Raw genomic sequence first — 18,828 nt, 5'->3', positions numbered from 1 at the left:
TAAGAAAAATTGAATTTCTTTTCAAATTCATTATTTAGAAAAAGTAAAATGACACTCCTTCGACCCTTGAATAACATCATTTATAAATTTAGATTTGATAATCACATAATTAGTTTAATAATTTCGTTTGTGCTATTTTATATTTGTTTCTTGTAAATATTTAAAAAAAAAAGATTTGGATCTCTTAATAGATCTATTTGACTCAAATCAAACTAATTTGACAACTAAGATATTAACGCTGGTAACGAATATATATTATGACCAGATTAATATTTTCTTTAGTACTTCCATATAGTTAAAAATATTTAATATTTTGTGTGTTTCATATGTTTGAGATAGATTATATAATTTTTCTTTTAATATATAAATTTTGATTTTGAGCATATAACTTTGTTTAGGTTAATAAATACATACATTTCAATTTTGAGTATATATATATATATATATTTTAGCAAAATATGATAATGTAAGAAAAATGTTTTAGAATAGAAAAGAATAAGAGAGATTTTGAGAAGATTTAAAGGAGAGAGATAATTTTATTGACAATTTTTAAGAAGAAAAGATACCATTACTAATTTTTTGTTTGTCAATTATATTTCTATTAAAATTAGTAGTATTAAAAAATATTTCAAATTTAATATTATAAAAAAAATTAAAAAAAATTATATATGGACTAATTTGATTATTTTTTAAAATTTTAGGGATGAAAATGACTTACGTCTGAACTTTCAAGGACTATTTTGGTTAAAAATAACTTTTTTACATGTCAAGTGACACGTGGCATGCCACGTGTCACTGACCTGACACGTCAACCAATCATATCGTGACACGTGGTATCATCCGCCACGTCATCACCCAACTGACGGAAGGACTAACGTGACCAAGTCGTGTATCTTTTAGGGACGATTTTGATTAATTTTATCTTTCGAAGACCAAAATGGAGATCGGAGTATCTTTCAGGGACGATTTTGAGTATTAACTCAACGAATTAAAGAACAAATGTTTTTATTTTAATTAGTATATAGTTTTAGAGTTGTTGTGCATCAGAATATCAGATTAAGGACGTCTCTTCCTTCAAAGAAGGATTATTTGCTATTTTTTTTTATCTTAGTAAATTAGTAATCTCGATTCATTTTAATATATAGTTTATCCGTAACACAGTAAGTGAGGGAGTCTAGAATTTTTTTTAGATGACAATAAGTACGAGTATGAAAATTAATTAGATAATATTTTTTTTATAATTTCTTATTTTCTTTTTTCATTTGATCTTTTATTCTTTTTTTTTAAGAAATAAACTAGTGTATGTTTATGTGCCTACATGGAATAATACATAAAAATATATAAAGGCTTTATTGAAAAATTAAAAAAATTATATATAATGATTATTACTATAAATATTTTATAAAATTATAATTAAAATCAAAGATTAATGATTTTTAATGTTAAAAATATTAAAAATAATTAATATTGATGTTAATCAATTTATATTAGTTGAGTAATTATGAGGTTCGATTCTCACATTATATGTATAGTAATTTATTGACTAGCATGCAATAAACTCTTAATAAATAGAGTTTCAATCGTGGATCAGTCATTATCGACCTACAAAATTAAAAAATAGTGTTTTTTTTTTAAAGTAAAAGCTCAACACAACAAGTGGAGCACAAGACAACAGACCAACTACGGTCAACAGACTAAAGCAAACTCATGTAACACTAATAGATACCTCCTGTCACCTTCGGCAGTGCCATCAACAACAGAAGGGATCCACGCCTAGCCACTCCTTATAGTTCATGAAGGACTGTTGTATAACCTCTTCAACCCCTCTTCCTTTATTCTGAAAGATCCTTCTATTCCTTTCTAGCCAAATATTCCATATAATCGCACAGAAACATACCATCCACCTCTTGCGCTCCTGTTTACTAGTTGGTAGCTCAGTCCAACTTTGAAAATGTTCCTTTAGCGTCTCTGGGCATGACCATTGTCTTCTAGGAAAGGACAGCCAAACACACCAAACCTGCCAAGAAAATTCACACCCAAGAAACAAATGGTGACCATATTCAACACCTTGATTACAAAACACACATGTCACATCTTCCTGAGTAACTACTCCCAATCGACTCAGTCTCTCCTTTGTATTGACCCTTCCAATCAAAACAAACCAAACAAACAATTCAACTCGTGGCGGGACTAGACCTTTCCAAACTGTCTTAGTAAAACTGTAACTTGCTATATCTTCAGGGAGCATTTCCACCTGCAATTCCTGCACAAAGGAGTTAGTAGAAAACACATTGTTTATCAAATTTCCACACAACTCTATCCTCTCTGTCATATGCAAGTTTAACCAGTCTTAACGTTTCATGCAACTGGTTCACTAGTTCCAATTTCCATTGGAAAAGCTCTCGTCTCCACTGGAAGTTCCATCTCCACTCTAACCCATCCCAGAACCCACAATCCCCTATAACGGATCCTGTTTGGTTTGAAACTGAGAAAAGCCTCGGAAATAAGTCTTTCAGGGATCCACCACGCAACCATACATCCTCCCAGAACCGAGTTCCTCTCCCATCACCAATCTCCATAGCCAACCCATTAATCATCTTCTGTCTTACTTGTTGATCCTTGAATTGTATTTAGCAGATAGTCCCCCCTCCCGAGTAGGTAACACCTGGGATGATAGCATCACATTGGGACTCAGATTGTTACAAGAACACACCACCTTCTTCCATAAGGGGCAATCCTCCTTTGAAAACCGCCACCACCACTTCAAGAGAAGGGCTGAGTTACGCACCATAGCATCCCCAACCCCTAAACCGCCAAGTTTTTTGGGAGCTTGCACCACCTCCCACCTGACCATTACCATACCATGCCTTCCATCCTCCTTACTCCAAAGAAACCTTCTCTGTAGGGAAATCAGTTTCTCTGCCACAGCCTTTGGCATTTTATACAAGCTCAAATAATAGACAGGGAGGCTATTCAACACAGATTTAATAAGCACCAGTTTACCAGCTCTATTGAGGATTTTGGCTTTCCAGATGCTCAGCTTCTCCTCCACTTTTTCTATAATGGGCTTCCAAGTCCTCACCAACCTCGGGTTTGCTCCTAGCGGGATCCCTAAGTATTTCACCAGCAACGAGGCAATCTTACAACCCAGCATTCTAGACATACACTGCACCCACTGATCATCACAGTTAATAGGAATCAGGCTAGACTTATCAAAATTAATACTCAACCCCGACATGAGCTCAAAACAACGTAGGATCCTCCTGTAATTCTTAATGGTCTCTTCCTCAGGGGGACAGAACAGGATGGTATCGTCCGCAAACTGAAGATGTGACAGCTCGACCTGATCTCTACCCACTAGTAGTGGCGAGATACACCTATTTCTCACTGCTACCCCAAGCATCCTATGTAGCACGTCAATGACAAGCACAAACAGAAATCGAGATAGAGGATCACCCTGTCGCAATCCCCTTTCCATCTTAAAAGGCTTAGATGGCGATCCGTTTATCAGCACTGACATTGAACTAGTACTTACACACTCCATAACCCAACTCCTCCATCTCCGTCCAAAGCCCATCTTCTGCAACACTAGGTCCAAAGCTCCACTTGACTCTATCATATGCTTTCTGGAAATCCAGTTTCATTATCACTGCTTCCTTCTTCCTCATTTTAATCCATTGAACAGTTTCACATGCGATAAGCGCTCCATCATGAATCTTCCGTCCCTTGACAAAGGCACTCTGTGTCTCACCTACTAGTCGTGGCATGACTGCTCGCATCCTCCTAACCAGCATTTTCGAAATAACTTTATAGACACAGCCTACCATACTGATCGGTCTCAGATCTTTGATTTCCTTTGCCCCCGTAAACTTAGGGGCCAACGCCACCCAAGTGAGATTCGCATCCGCCGGTAGCTTAGAAGACAGGAAGAAATCCAACACCGTCGCCGTAAATTCAGTGCCAATTTCAGTCCAGCACCTCTTTATAAAGTTTATGTTGTACCCATCACTTCCAGGAGCTTTGGAAAGTTCGCAGTCCCACACTGCTTCTTTAACCTCCTCTGGAGTCGGTTGTACCTCCAATGCCAACGCATCATCCTCACCAATCATTTCCACCAAGCCGTCCCTAAACCCCACCAAGGGAGACTCTTCCTGATGATACAACTTTTTGTAGAAGTCTCGAATCTCAATCTTAATCCTCGCTTGGTTCCTTATCAACCTACCATTAATGAGTAGCACATCAATCCTGTTGTTTCTTCTTCTCGCAGAGGCTAAGTTGTGGAAGTACCTCGTGTTCTTATCAATGTCCTTCACATGTCTAGAATGCGAAATCTGCTTCCAATGTAGCTCCTTTCTGACATACCATTTCTCACAGCAAGTCACCAGAGCCTTTCTTCTTGCCTCCACTGTTCCATCATACACACCGTCACCCACCGAGTCATCAATCTTCTTGATCTCTTCCTCAAACTTCATGATTTTTCTGTCCATATTGCCAAATTTATCTTTATGCCATCTTCCCAGAGGACCTGTCATAGCTTTCAATTTATCTGTAAATTGTGCCTCACCTAGAGCTCTCCATTCCTCCTTAACCATTCTCAGAAAATCATCATGTGTAAACCATGAATCAAGGCTTCTGAATGGCCTCGGCCCATCTCTCTGCCTCCTAACTTCCGTTATAATTGGACAATGGTCTGACAAGCCCTTAGGACCACCACGTAACCGAGTCTCTGGGAACTTTTCCAGCCATTCCAGGCTAACCAGGACCCTATCAATACGGCTGCAAGATCGCCCTCTGAACCATGTAAAATTGTGGTCAGTAATAGGCAAGTCCACCACCCCCATATCCTGTATCCAGTTCTTGAAGTCTTCAGCGGACAAGGATAAGCTATCAGAGCCCCGTCTTTCTTCCACCTGCACAATCTCATTAAAGTCCCCCATGAAGCAATAGGGAACCTGGCATAACCCTGCTATGTAACTCAACTCTTCCCAAACAACAAGCTTCTCATCTCTAGCATGCGCACCATATACCAAAATAAAAGCACAATGAAAATTATATTTCACTAACTCCCCTTCAACACACAACCATCTCTCCCCTTTGTGACTATTTCTTATTTTAAAAAAATCCTCTTCCCACATTAACAGCAACCCACCAGAAGCACCATTAGATTCAACAAAGTCCCACCCCGCACAACTATTTTCCCAAATTTTTGGTATATCAAATTTAGTCACTACCTGTCTCTTAGTCTCCACCAGGCCTAAAATGTTTAACTTAAACTTTCTTCTTAGGTCCTTTATCATTCTAAGCTTCTCATCCCCCCTCAACCCCCTGATATTCCAAGAGCTAAAAATCATTTCAATAAACTATTGCACACCTTTTTATGAGTTTTGGGTCTGCTCCGCCTTGCTTTTGCCCTTTGTTTCGCCAACCATTTTTTCATGATAATTTCTTCATTCTGTTGTTGGAGGATCGCCATAATATCACCGTCTTCATTATACAGCACTGCGCCTGACTCCGTTGCTACTTCCCAAGTTCTTTTGTTTTCTAAAATCTGCTCCTCCATAGTTATACCCTCACTGTCACTGGCTTCATCATCCTTGGCATGCACTACATCCTCCAAGTTAACCTCGTTTTCACTGTGGTCGTCTTCGTCATTAGGCATAGGTGGATGTCTACCCTCCCCTGCTTTTGTACCCGGGCCAGGCTTCTCAAGCTCTTGGTCATAGTCACCGTGGTTTCCATCAACCCTATGACGTCCCTGTTCACCGTTAGCTGCCGCGCCCGCAGCGCTTTGTAGGTCAGCAGTCCCTCTACCATGAACTGCTAGTCGGACTCCTCCCATCCCCACTGTGCATGTCCTTCTTTGCCTCTCATTATTCCCTCTATCCCCTGCCGAACCCAGCTCATCAACAGGTGAACAAGGCACGGCTTCTTTCTGTGCCACAACCGCAGCCGCCTCCGCCGCAGGATCTTGGCCAAAGCGACTTCGTTCCCTACGGTTTACTCCAGCCCCGAGCTCCTAGCGACCGTCCCCCAACCTGCGTTCATCTCGATTAACAGCTCATGGAACAGCCACCGTTGCTCGGTCTTCATCAGGGCGTGTTCGTGCTGCTTCATCCACAGGAGCCGTAGCCCCCAACTCACCGACATCACCTGGCGCAGAGGCTTCCGCGATTGGAAGAGGGGAACCCTGCTGGCGTACACTTCCCCAGCCTGCTGTCTCCGCAACCGACCCGGTACAAGTCCGAACCAGGCGCTCCAACCCAGGCCCATGAACGCGGAGCCCTTCTTCATCGCGTAATGTAGATTCGGGCCTTAACCTTTCATGGCCCAAAACCACACAACAGCATCTAAGATTGTTGAAGGGCCCAGTTTTAGTTTCAACAACGTCTGACAACAAAACTCCCTTGCCAGGCCCATTAGTTTTACAACCGTACTCCCAAGGAATAGTCAACTCAGAATCCACTTCATTACTCACCTCATAACCCACAAAATCTGTCATGCCTTCAATATCACCTTTATTAGATTGATAAGTTACCAGATTCAATTGATTGTGTCTTAAATTTTTATAACTCCACTCATTCAAAATTGGTTCTGAATTTACCAATCTAACCTCATCTTCAACCTCCTCACGCAACAACTCGACAACCACTTCCGCTCCCTGATCTGAACTGGCTGTCAAAATTGTTGGTGTTGGCACCGTTATAGCTACATCCTCACAGCACTTCGTAGTTATGTTTCTCTGGTGGTCACAGCTACCCTTGCCATTCCTCGTCAAATCCATCTTATCATTCTCTCCAAATGTTTCATATCCTACCTCTTTTACCAATATATCAAAGCCACTAGTTCCTATTGTAATATGGATCCATTCTTTTATCAAATCCATCATGCAGGTATCAATTTGTACTCGGCCAGCACTAAAGGAAGTGCACGATTCAGTCACGTTATCACAACCAACCACCTCCCCACATTGACTTCCTATTATCTTAAACGTATCCACAGACCATGCATGTAATGGAACCCCAAAGTACTCCAGCCATACCCTCCGAATTTCGCTTTTCTTCGATTCATCCCACCTCCAAACACTATGGAACAACTGCAGAAGGCTATTCATTTTGAAAGTGTACGCTTCTTCTGCATTCAAGATGTTGTCAAAGGTCAACAGTGCTTTATAAACACCCATTTCGTGCACCTGAACGACATGAGGAAAATTCTTCATAACCGATTCCTTCAACACTCTGAAGTTAATAGCCTTCGTCGTTCCCCCAACCAAGTTTTTCTGCAGCCAGTCCAAGTTTTCTTTCACCAGGGGAACTTCCACCTTCTTTGTCCACTCATTGCCATGTGGATCTTGAGCTGCCTTATCCTTCACCAAGTCCTTGTTGGAAGTAGCTGCGATTTCCTTATTCTCTCCTCTAACTTCTGGCAATTGACGATCCAAAGGAGTTTTGTTCTTGTCTTTCTCCTCGGACATTCTTCTGTATTTAGCTTTCCCCACAAAGATAATCTTTCCTCTCAATCTCATATGATTCATCTCAACTATAGCCTTCAAAGCCCTTCTTTTCGTGGTGTATCGTATGAACGCGAAAATGTATAACCCTCCGTTCTTATGTTTCCTTGATAAGTAAATATCGTTGATGCGTCCTATCCAATAAAAAAGTTGAAACAGTTCCTTCTTCGAAATGTCTACCGGCAGATTATCCACGAAGATTGAGAAGGACTCGTTCTCCAATCGTCGATACTCATCTTGGTTCCAAACCCTAGGATCCTTAGTCTGACCTACCGTTCTACCCATCCCTGTGTTTTCCACACACACTCTCTCTCTCTCTCATCTCTCTATCTATTCGAAACCCCTCTAATTAAAAAATAGTGTATATATATATATATATTACTCTTTTTCCTTGATTTTTTATTTTTAATTTTTTGCTCTTTACTAAAGAGTCTTGTCATTTTTGACAAATTTCCTCTTCAATCCATAATTCCATACTAAACTACCATCTTTCACATTTATCAACATGTGAGTATCGCGATGTTTTAACCCATTCACAACTCCAAACTCAACATAGATTTGCAGTTGTCACGTCCACTCAACTGCGACTCCATCTCAACCCAGCTTCGATAATATTGCAACAATCTCTCCCAAGTTGCTCCCTTGACAGTAAGCATTGTTTCACGTGTCAAGCTGGCCTTGAACTATCGAGAATATTTTTATCTTTATATCTATATATTATAACTAGCAAGATACCCGCGCTATGCGCGGGAAGAGAAATAAATAGAATGATCATGTAAAAGTAAAACTTAGTTTGAAAAATAATGATCTTTGAAGAGAAAAATGAAAATTGCTTAAACTTAGTTTTGTAAAAATATTGTTACATTTAAAAATTGATAAGTTAGCTTAATAAGATATTTGTAATTTTATTGGAATATAAAGAAGATAAAGTATATAAATTGGATATAAGTAGAATATATTGTCTGTATTAATTAAGAATTTAATTTTGATGCAGTATCAATATAAAGTGATTTTACACGTGTATTTAATTATATAATGCCACATCAGCAAAAATAAATTTGTGACCCAGTTTATTCTTTTGAAGTGAAATCTATGAAATTTGACACCCAAAAAATAAATCTTTTTAGAAAATAATATTTAATTATTGAATAATTTTGAGATATAAAAATCATGTATGCATTATTAAAGTTGGTCGAATGTAAACTGAGAAAAAATAAGTTTTTTATAAACGAAAATACATGTATATACATGAGATGATAATGAAGAAATAAGTAATGTTAAAAGGTTTGTCATACATTTCTAAAGACTTCTGGGTAAACAATATTCTCTGTTTTGCCAGTGTTTTCATCATGAGCAATTAGAATTTTCAATCCTTTCTTGTTAGTGACCCTTGAAATGGCAACATATAGTTGGCCATGTGTGAAAACAGGTTTTTTCAGTAGCAATCCGATGTGGTCTAATGATTGTCCTTGACTTTTGTTTATGGTCATTGCATAAGATAGCATGAGAGGGAATTGTCTCCTTTGAAATCTAAATGGTAGCCTAGCATTTGATGGTGTTAGTGTCATTCTAGGAATAAAGACCTTATCGACACAGTTGTCAGAATTTAATAATCTTGCCTCGATAACTTTATCTCCAAGTCTTGTAATTATCAATCTAGTACCATTGCAAAGCCCTGAAGAGCGATCAATATTTCTAATAAGCATGACAGGGCAACCAACCTTTAGCTTCAATTCATGATTTGGAACCCCGGAACATTTAATTGTTGCTAAAAACTCCGGTGTGTGCATGCCTTCAATTTCATTGCTACCCCCTTCGAACAAACATTTATTGGAACTAACATAAGTCTTGCATGCATTGTTGTTCAGTTCGGTCATGTAATCATTCACCTCATCTACCGCATTAATTGTAGGAGCCAAAATAGCTCGACCTTTCAAGTGGCCTTCGTTATCCATGTCAGCAATGTAATCAGAATAGATTGCTTCAACAATTGCTTCAATTGGATCATTATAATAGGTGATAAGGAATTCAGGAGGTATGCTAATCAAATTGGACTCGTCACTCATTCCTTCTAATATTCCATTGCCGACCTGAAGAATCCATTCGGCAAATTGCTGCAAATCTTGTTTGCCACTATCTGCAGCCATGGATTGCAGCCGCATGTTGATGGTTAGCTTTAATATTTCACAATGCTGCCATAGATATGATGAATTCAAAGACGCATTGACGATGTCTTGTCTTGTTCCCTTTGGAATCACTGGCAAGATTTGCCTAAAATCTCCACCAAAGACTATTGTTTTCCCTCCGAATGGCATTTCTGGGCTTTCATCATGTTTGAACCTCATCAAATCTTTCATTGTCTTATCAAGTGCTTCGAAATAAAATTTGCTCATCATAGGAGCTTCATCCCAGATTATTAGCTTTGCTCTTACAATTAACTCTGCCAATGGGCTTCCCTGCTTGATATTGCAAGTAGAGAATTCATCTGGGGTTAATGGTATGGCAAATCTAGAATGTGCAGTCCGACCTCCAGGTAACAATAGAGAAGCAATACCGCTAGAGGCAACAGTTAATACTATCTGTCCCTTTGATCTCAATGCTGAAGCTAAAGTTTTCCAAAGGAAAGTCTTTCCTGTACCTCCATGGCCATACAAAAAAAACATACGTCCATGTTGACTTTCTGCAGCGCTTATGATCTTATCATATACTCTCCTTTGCTCTGTAGTTAATTTGGACAGGCATTGAATGTATTGCCTTTGTAATTCAACACGATCATAATTTAACTCATCAAAGATCATCTTGTTTCGTGTTCTAAGATGGTCAGTATCCCCTGATGGAAATGGCATTGTCGGATAATCCCGCAAGCTTTTGCCGTTACTGTTCAATATTTGTTCAATCTCAATCAAAGTTAGGTCCTTTAATTCTTCATCGCTGAAAACCAAATCTGAAATGTTGACATAGTAAAAACATTAGTTGCTATAATTATGAAAAACATATGGTACTTGAAAAAATTACTATGAAAACATGTAAGCCATAACACTTTAAAGATATAAAATTTAATAGAAAGGTTTATCATTGGAGTTGTCTGCTTACCAGATCGGCCAAACATGGCTCTGTGATTATGCAAAATCCCATCACATAATAAGATGGCAGTTTCTTCCCATACAGCTTCAGGTCGCACCATTGAGTTAGACCACAATAGAGTCGCAAACAATTTTCGCAAATAATGACCTGAGCCCCAATGACTTGCTTCCTTAATGGCATCAATATATTCTTTGTCGTCATCAAGTAGCCCACGTGCATAGCATGCATCTCGAAATGATGAATAGATAACACCATTGTATGTTCGAATATCTACATAGCTTGTTGGTCCCTTTACAATATTTAACAACATCCTTAAGTAATATAGCTCACCAGATGATGGTGGAACGAAAATCATCCTTCCAATGACTTGATGACTTTTCCTAGGTTCCCAAGCTCGAGGTGAAGGTTTCCAAACAAACTTTGTTGGAAACTCAGTGTATGTTAGTTGTCTAGCTTCCGCATATTTTTCGTTAGCTGCAAACCAAGCTAGAAACATGGACTCTTTTACAGTGGCCTTTGCAAGAGCTTCAACTAATGATTCATTATCTGTAAATACAACAGGTTGTTGATCTGGTAAATGAAAACTCAGCCTCTCAACAGATGGATTTCTATAGTGAATGTCATAGGAAAATATCCTCCAGGCAACTTCATAAGGAGATATGTATCGACAATCATAAAACATTTTCACTTCATCAACTTTTGTACTTGAATTGTCACTTGTGGAGTTTCTGTAAAAAGAGGCTGTGACCCGATCACTCCCTTTGTTTACATATTTGAACAAATACTTGATAGATCTTGATTGGTTACACCATTCCACATTAATGTGAGCACGATATTTTAGTAACAACAATCTATTATGTGGCACAACATATCTATTGTCAAGATGAATTCCAGACACTTCCACTGTGCGTCCATTATTTCGACGCCTATAAACTGGGTAACCATCTTCGTCAACTGTAGTAACTTCGTTGAACTTCTTAGGGAAATGACGCATACAACGTCCTTCTTCCATGCAAGGGGAAGTTGGCTTGCTAAGACCACATGGACCATGCAGCATAAAACTCTTGACAGCTTCGTAGTATGCATTATCAACATCATGATCAGGAATCTCAGCACAGATAATTTTGTCTATATCCGTAGGGTTTGGATACTTATCTTGCTCATGTAAGAACAATAGTATATGTGCGTGTGGAAGTCCTCTCTTTTGGAACTCTATTGTATAAATAACTGGGAAAAAACAACGCTTGAATGGTATTAACACGTCTAATTTAGAATAAGGAAGCAATTTCTGAATGTCATGGGAAAAAAATTGCAAAATTTAAATGTAAATTACGTACCTGCTTTGGTAGAACCAAATAATTTGTTGTATCTAAGATCCTTAATCATATTGTCTACTTTAACTTTGAAGAGTCTGCAAATGATGTCTGGCCTGTCTTCTGGTTTGAGCTTGTGCTTTGCACAATATCGTTGTATTTCATCCCATTGCGGATTGCAAGTAAAAGTGATGAACAAATCTGGATAACCGACGCATCTACATATTGCCATTGCGTCTTGATAATTTTGTGTCATGTATCTTGCACCACCAGTAAATGTTGCCGGGAGTATAATTCTCTTTCCTTTTGAGGCTGCATTTGTCTCGCCACTGAAAACGGCATCTCGAAGGCCATTGTATAACTCAGCTCTAAAGTCGCTTTGGTGGGTGTAAACATATTTCAATCTGGCGCTTTCAACCATTGAGAATGCATCAACTAAGAATTGTTGGAATAATCGATGGGAATATAAGAGGACACCATTGTGTGAAGGCCGATCTTGGATTCGAAATGCGAAAAAGTCTCGCATTGTGACATATTTGTCTTTATCTGTTTCTCCTTTTTTAATTTTGTTCAATGGAATATCTTCTCTCCACCCATCTTCACCATAAGGGAATAACAGTAGATACTGTAAGCCTAGATAGGAGGGGTGTAGCTCAGTTATTCTTTGAAGTGACCCTGATTTATTTTCAACAATAATATCTCGCTCTGTTGTAGATCCATCAAAATCACCAACAACTAAGGCAACAACTTCAGAAACTGAAGGCAAATTATATCTGCGTCCATCCTTTCCTCTCTTCCCTATAAGACGTAGCCGAATTGATTCAGTAGCTTCAGCAGCAAGTGCATCCCGAGCAAGCCGAAATGATTTTGCAAGCACATTATGATGATCAAGCATAATTTTGATGGTCGAGACAATATCCGCATGGAGGTTGTTCAATTTATCCCTTGAGCTGGAAAAAATTAGTTAAAATCATATAAATATAAATACGTGACCTGAGTTTGAACTAAAATTCAACTTGCTTTTGGCTGAGCATTAAAAGAAATCATATGTAAATTACCTCACAGCAGCGATTCGATTTTGTATCTCGTTTTGAGTATCATATATATATAGTTGTGCAAATTTCGCTATTCCTCCATTTGATGGAAGCAAACTTCCCATTAAATGATAGTTTTGTCCATGCAAGATGAAGGTTGGGGGCCCACGACTTTGATTAATCGACCTCTGTACCTTACCACCTAATGATGTAAAAGCAAACATACTGTTGTAGCTCCTAATATTCAATCGAAAGTGATCGGATTTTTCATTGGTGTCAAAGTAAAGTTTCCTCAAAGATTCAGGCGGTGCTTGCATCATAGGAAGTTGAACCTGACCTCGCCGGCAACATAGTGCGAATTTAGGAGATTTGGCATTATAATGCTTTTCTATGCGCTCATCATACCAGAATATAGCTCCACAGTGTTGGCATGGAAATTGAGGATCACCGATATCCCAGTAAGCTACAAAAAAAAGCGAATAAAGTGATACATGAATTGATATTTCGATTTGCAGATCAGAGTGCACCTTCACTTTGATTTAGATTTTGTTGATTGTGTATTCAATCAAGTGTGGTAAATTGAATTTAATTAAGCTTAATTCAAATAGATTAATGACACAATTAAGCTTAACGGAATACAATAATAGAATAATTGACTTAGTGGAAAAAAAATAAACTTTTTATTTTTAGAAACATGTGAATGAATATGTGTAAAGGAAAATATTAACGTAAATAGTTAAGTTTAATAGATATTATTGTACCAAACATTACATAAATTTAATACTGTAAAAAGAAAAATAAACATTAGCATTAAAACAAATCGAATTTTATTTGAGTGATTAACTAAAAAGTGCGTACACACCTGTCTTTGGCTCACGGTTGATTTTAACTTTTAAAGGAAAAAATAGAATGTCTCGAGAAGAGTTTTTTTTTTTTCAAAGTAGGTATTTAATCCTGGCCTTCTCCAATATTTTTTGGCCATGCTAGAGTAGTTTAGAATTTTTTTAGAAAATTAATATAATTAATTTAAAATTTTGTTTTTCATTGAAATAATTCTTCATCCATACAAAATTTTTGCACGACGTCGACATTAAACTTTAAATTTCATATTTTAAAATAGCAGCATAACTTTGATTTAACTAAATTGACTTACTACTTTCTTCTAAAAATTGTATTAGTCTACGTATATAACTTTAATATTTCAACTCTAAAATCTAATTTACATTGAAAAAATTTATCATCTTTTGTAATATTTTGCAGGACGTCGCTGTCACACCTTAAATCTCGTATTAACGTAAATAGCAACTTATATCTTATTTAACTAAATCGGCATATTATTTTGTTTTAAAGTTTATTTTTCTGAAGGTAAAGTATACTTTAAAGTTATGCTATTTTACCTTTGATTATCGTTATAATTTTTTACGCTTACATGAAACTTGCAGGCGAAGAGAAAACACAGTTTGAGCTTATAATTTTTTTTATGCCTTCCTACAGCTAGTGTTATTATTTTTTGTCCCACAATTGATTCTAGCTTTCGAAGTGTAAAATTGAATGTCTCGGGTACAATTTTTTTTTTTATTTCAAAGCAGCTATTTAACTTCGGCCGCCGCTAACATTTTTTGTAAATTTATAAAATTTAATTCTAAAATTTATTTTACATTGAAATAACTCCTGATCTTTTGTAAGATTCTGTACGACATCCAATTCAGACTTTAAACTTTGTATTTTAAGATAGCAACATGTGTCTTATTTAATTAATTTGGCAAATTGCGTTGTTTAAAAAATTATATAAGTAAAGGCATGTAAATTTATATAATTCAATTATGAAATTTATTTTGGATTGAAATAACTCATCATGTTTTGTAACATTCGGCACAACATTGCCGTTACATTTTAAATTTCATATTTTAAGATAGCAATATATATGTAATTTGACTAAATTGGCATACTATTTCATTTTAAAAATTATAGTTGTAAAGGTATAATCTACTTTAAATTCATCCTCGTTTACCTTAATTATCACTATATATTTATTATACTTACGTTTTACGTACTGGTAAAGGAATAACACAGTTTTAAATTTCATAATTTTTTTAGTAATTTTATGGTTTCTTTCTAGCTAGTGTTACTGTCTTTGGGTAAGGATTGATTCTCACTGTTAAAACAAAAAATAGGATATCCCGACAATAACTTTTTATTTCAAAGTAGCTATTTAACCTCGTCAAGTGTCATTATATTTTGTGCACACTAAATTTTAATGGAATTTTTTTTTTAATTTTATTTTACATTGAAATAATTAATTATGTTTTCTTAATTGATAAATTTAATATAATGATTAAATAACTGTTTCTGAAAAATTATTATATTAGTTCTTTGTCGTTAATGGTGTTTATTAAAATATTATTCTGATCTCATATATGATATGATACAAATCAAAGAACCTGTATATTATATAGTTTTTTAGATTCTTTAATGTTATAAATAAAATTATAACTTGTAAAGTCAATTCATATTCAATGATATTAAGAAGATTTGTTATAAAAATATTTAGAATTTATTTAGTATTTTATGACTTTATTTTTTTAATATATATATATATATATATATATATATATATATATATTATAAAATTTGACGACCGAAAAAATGAATTTTTGAAATAGAATTTATATGATAAGAGAAGTTTAGAATTGTAAAGTACTAACTTGAATCAGTAACATTTGCAGTAAACCCGTTAAATTCTCCTGTACGTCTTGTGTTACATTGTGTGTTGGTATTTAATTCTTGGAAGTCTGTTAAATTTAAAAGGTTGAATAAAAAATATTATCTAAGAAAACTTTTTTCAAATATAAATTCTTAATGGAAATAGATTAATGACACAATGGATTAATAAATCAATTAAACTTAACGAAATATAATGGAAAAATTGACTTAGTGGAATAAATGAAACTTTTTATTTTTATAAACATATCGACTAATATGTGGAAAGGAAAATATTAACGTAAATAGTTAAATTTAATAGATATTATTGTACCAAACATAACATGAATTTAATAGTGTTAACAGGAAAATAAACATTAGCATTAAAACAAATCTAATTTTATTTGAATCATTAAGTAAAAAGTGCATTAAATTACAATATTGAGTTTTTTTTCATAGCTTTCTTATATAACGCCTTATCTCTACGTTTTTGTTATTGCATATATAGCTCTCTCTCTCTCTCATTATAATTTAAACATTATATTTCTGAATGTAAAGTATAATTTAAACTTATGCTATTTCATCTCGGAAAGCGTCATTTTTGTTGTGCACGCCGAATTTCAATAAAAGTTTTTATTAAATTTTATTTGACATTGAAATAATTAATTAATTTTTCTTACTTGATGAATTTATTATAATGATTAAATAATTCTTTACGAAAAATTATGATATTAGGTCTTTGTCGTTAACTGTGTCTATTTTGTTTAACATATATATATATGTGTGTGTGAGAGAGATTATAGAATTTGATTTTACCACAAAAAAAAAATGAAATTCTCCAGTAGAATTTATATGATAAGGAAAGTTTAGAATTGTAAGGTACTAACTTGGATCAGCAACATTAGCAGTAAACGCGTTCAATCCTCTTACATGTGTTGTGTTATATTGTGCGTTGGTGCTTAATCCTTGGAAATCTGTTCAATTCAAAAGGTTGAATAAGAATGTTATCCAAAAATCTTTTTTTACAGCTGAAATCTTTTTTAGAGTATAAAAAAAAATTAATATGGAACTTTAACAGTATTACTTAGGTAATAATATAATGAAACAAATTTTTTATTCTATTACATGATAAAAGTAGTGAAAAGAAGCATGAGATTTTTTATTTGTTTGGTAGTTGCTTCAATTCAATTCCTTTTATTGGTACATGATAAGAGTCTTGAAATTGTACTTGGTTTCACCGAGACTATTGACTTGATTTATTAATCTTATATTTTAATAAAATAAAATTTTTCGATGAACAATTTTTAAATTTAACATTCTAACTAAAAAAGAGTACATTATGACTACTGACCTTTGAATTCTAATCTAAAACATTTTCAGATAAGAATCTTCCTAAAGAAGGAATTGCACATAATATAAGCATTATAGGCAAGCATGGCTGGCATTAGAGATAACGGCAAGAATATAACACTGCAAAATTTTGATGTTCACTTAGAGTAAAATTGACTGTTGTATTAGTCTCATATTCACCTGCATTGTTTGTATTGATTGAATCTGGATATCGTACAGAATCTGGAAAAAAGAAATTTATTTTATATGTAAAAGGTTTAAATGTTATTTGAAAGGTATATATACATTGGGAGTTAATTCATTATAGTACTTCAAGAACAAATATTATCTATGACCTGTATTTGTGTGAAATGTGATGGTGCTATGCATAGGGGTTGATTCAAAGTTGACCGTGTCAGGTTGAGATGCATCTAGAGTGTGTCTTGTGGGAGTTACATGCGTAGAAGAGACTGGATCTATGTGATGATTTGCAGTTTCGTTTGAGGCAAGGTTATGAAAACTGGTCGCACCTAAGAAGTTGTATATACATTCAAAGAATTTCTTCATTGTTATGATTAGGCTAACATAGTAATATAAATATGGATAACACATGGAAGTAAATTAGGAGTTTAACCTGGCAGTAGAGATGTATTTGATGCTAGTTGGGATGTTTGAATATGAATGATGTTGTGTGAAGTTGGAGTTAGTATGTGGCGTCCTGGAGTTAGACTTGTTGAAGGCATTTTGGCATGGCAGTGCAATTGAGCCGCATGTGGAATAACATGTATGTTGTTTTCTGTCCCTAAACATAGTTAATGTTAAGAGGATTAATTGACAATGTATAATATGAACCATATCCCATATTTTTTTGGATTTCACATGACATGTTAGTTTAATTAGTTGTGGCAGCAAAGTTTTAAAGCAGGAAGAATGATTATAAAGACAACCATTAAGATGGCTGTCAAAAATCACCAGGGTTACACAATGCAAGTGTTGCAGTAAAAGTTTGAATACAAAATTTGTTTACTCTTGTATAAAAGGTCCTTTAAAGTTGAAGTATGAACAGTTTATGTTACATACCTTGTAATAAGGGTAGATGCAACTCTTTCAAAGGTGTTCTATGCTCTGATTCTTGCTGTGCACAATGCTGAGGTATATGCTTTGTAGCAATATGTTGTTGTTGAAGCATGGGATGTCCCACGTCAGAGTTCTCTGCAATGTATGATATAAGATAAGAGAGGTCTTGTTAATGGCCAAACAAATGATGAAGGCAGCATGAAATTTGATTCATCCAAAGTGTATAAATATGTTTTGTGGGCACCTTTGTGGATAGAATAATGGAGCTTTCTTTTTTTTCCAGCTATCTTGAACAATCTATTTCGCCTTGCTTCTTTTGCATTCTCAACTCCTTGGTCTGGCAAATTCATCTTTGTCCTTCTATGGTGAATGTGTGGTTGTTGTGGTAACAATGGTATGAAAGAACTCTACCACTATTTCATTATTTGGGAGGTTGCTTGATATTTTTTTTATTTTACATGTGTCAATTGTCATGTTATAGGAGACTTCAATTTCTGATACACCTAAAGGTGTACTGTCGCGCCATGGTTAGGATGCCTCGATCAACGTGGGACAAGCCTTCTCTGGAAGCAAAATTTTTTAAACTACATAAATTGATCATGTTAGCTGTACTTTTTTGGAAGCAAGCAGCATTTTTTTGCTGATAAAAAACAAATGGTGGCAGATATTGTTTAGTGGTGTTTTAAAAAAGGATATCCTTCATTCTTTTAATGCAATGAGTTTTTTTTCTTTGAATATAAACCTTCCGTGAAAAGGATACTTGAGACTATACAACTGTTAGTTC

At 35.4% G+C, this 18,828-nt stretch overlaps 1 protein-coding gene across 1 annotated transcript; it reads right to left on the bottom strand.

The window, feature by feature from the left end:
- Positions 1-8,796: 8,796 nt before the first annotated feature.
- Positions 8,797-18,394, bottom strand: LOC107611309 (uncharacterized). The gene is made up of 6 exons (XM_021108301.1): positions 18,289-18,394; positions 18,048-18,179; positions 12,963-13,401; positions 11,929-12,854; positions 10,601-11,818; positions 8,797-10,451 (listed from the first exon to the last, which is right to left on the bottom strand). Exons 1-6 carry the CDS (start codon positions 18,392-18,394, stop codon positions 8,797-8,799), a joined length of 4,476 nt encoding a protein of 1,491 aa, XP_020963960.1.
- Positions 18,395-18,828: the final 434 nt, after the last annotated feature.

This window comes from Arachis ipaensis, chromosome B8, assembly GCF_059453495.1.
Source record: "Arachis ipaensis isolate K30076 ecotype BB chromosome B8, ASM5945349v1, whole genome shotgun sequence".
Lineage (NCBI taxonomy): Eukaryota > Viridiplantae > Streptophyta > Magnoliopsida > Fabales > Fabaceae > Arachis > Arachis ipaensis.
This window is presented reverse-complemented; position numbering and strand designations above follow the sequence as displayed.

Coding starts and splice junctions, on each gene's coding strand:
- LOC107611309 (XM_021108301.1), bottom strand. CDS start 18,394: ATGAATTTGCCAGACCAAGGAGTTGAGAATGCAAAAGAAGCAAGGCGA. Junction 12,855..12,962: donor AATCGAATCGCTGCTGTGAG/GTAATTTACATA, acceptor AATTTTTTCCAG/CTCAAGGGATAAATTGAACA. Junction 11,819..11,928: donor ATTTGGTTCTACCAAAGCAG/GTACGTAATTTA, acceptor GTTTTTTCCCAG/TTATTTATACAATAGAGTTC.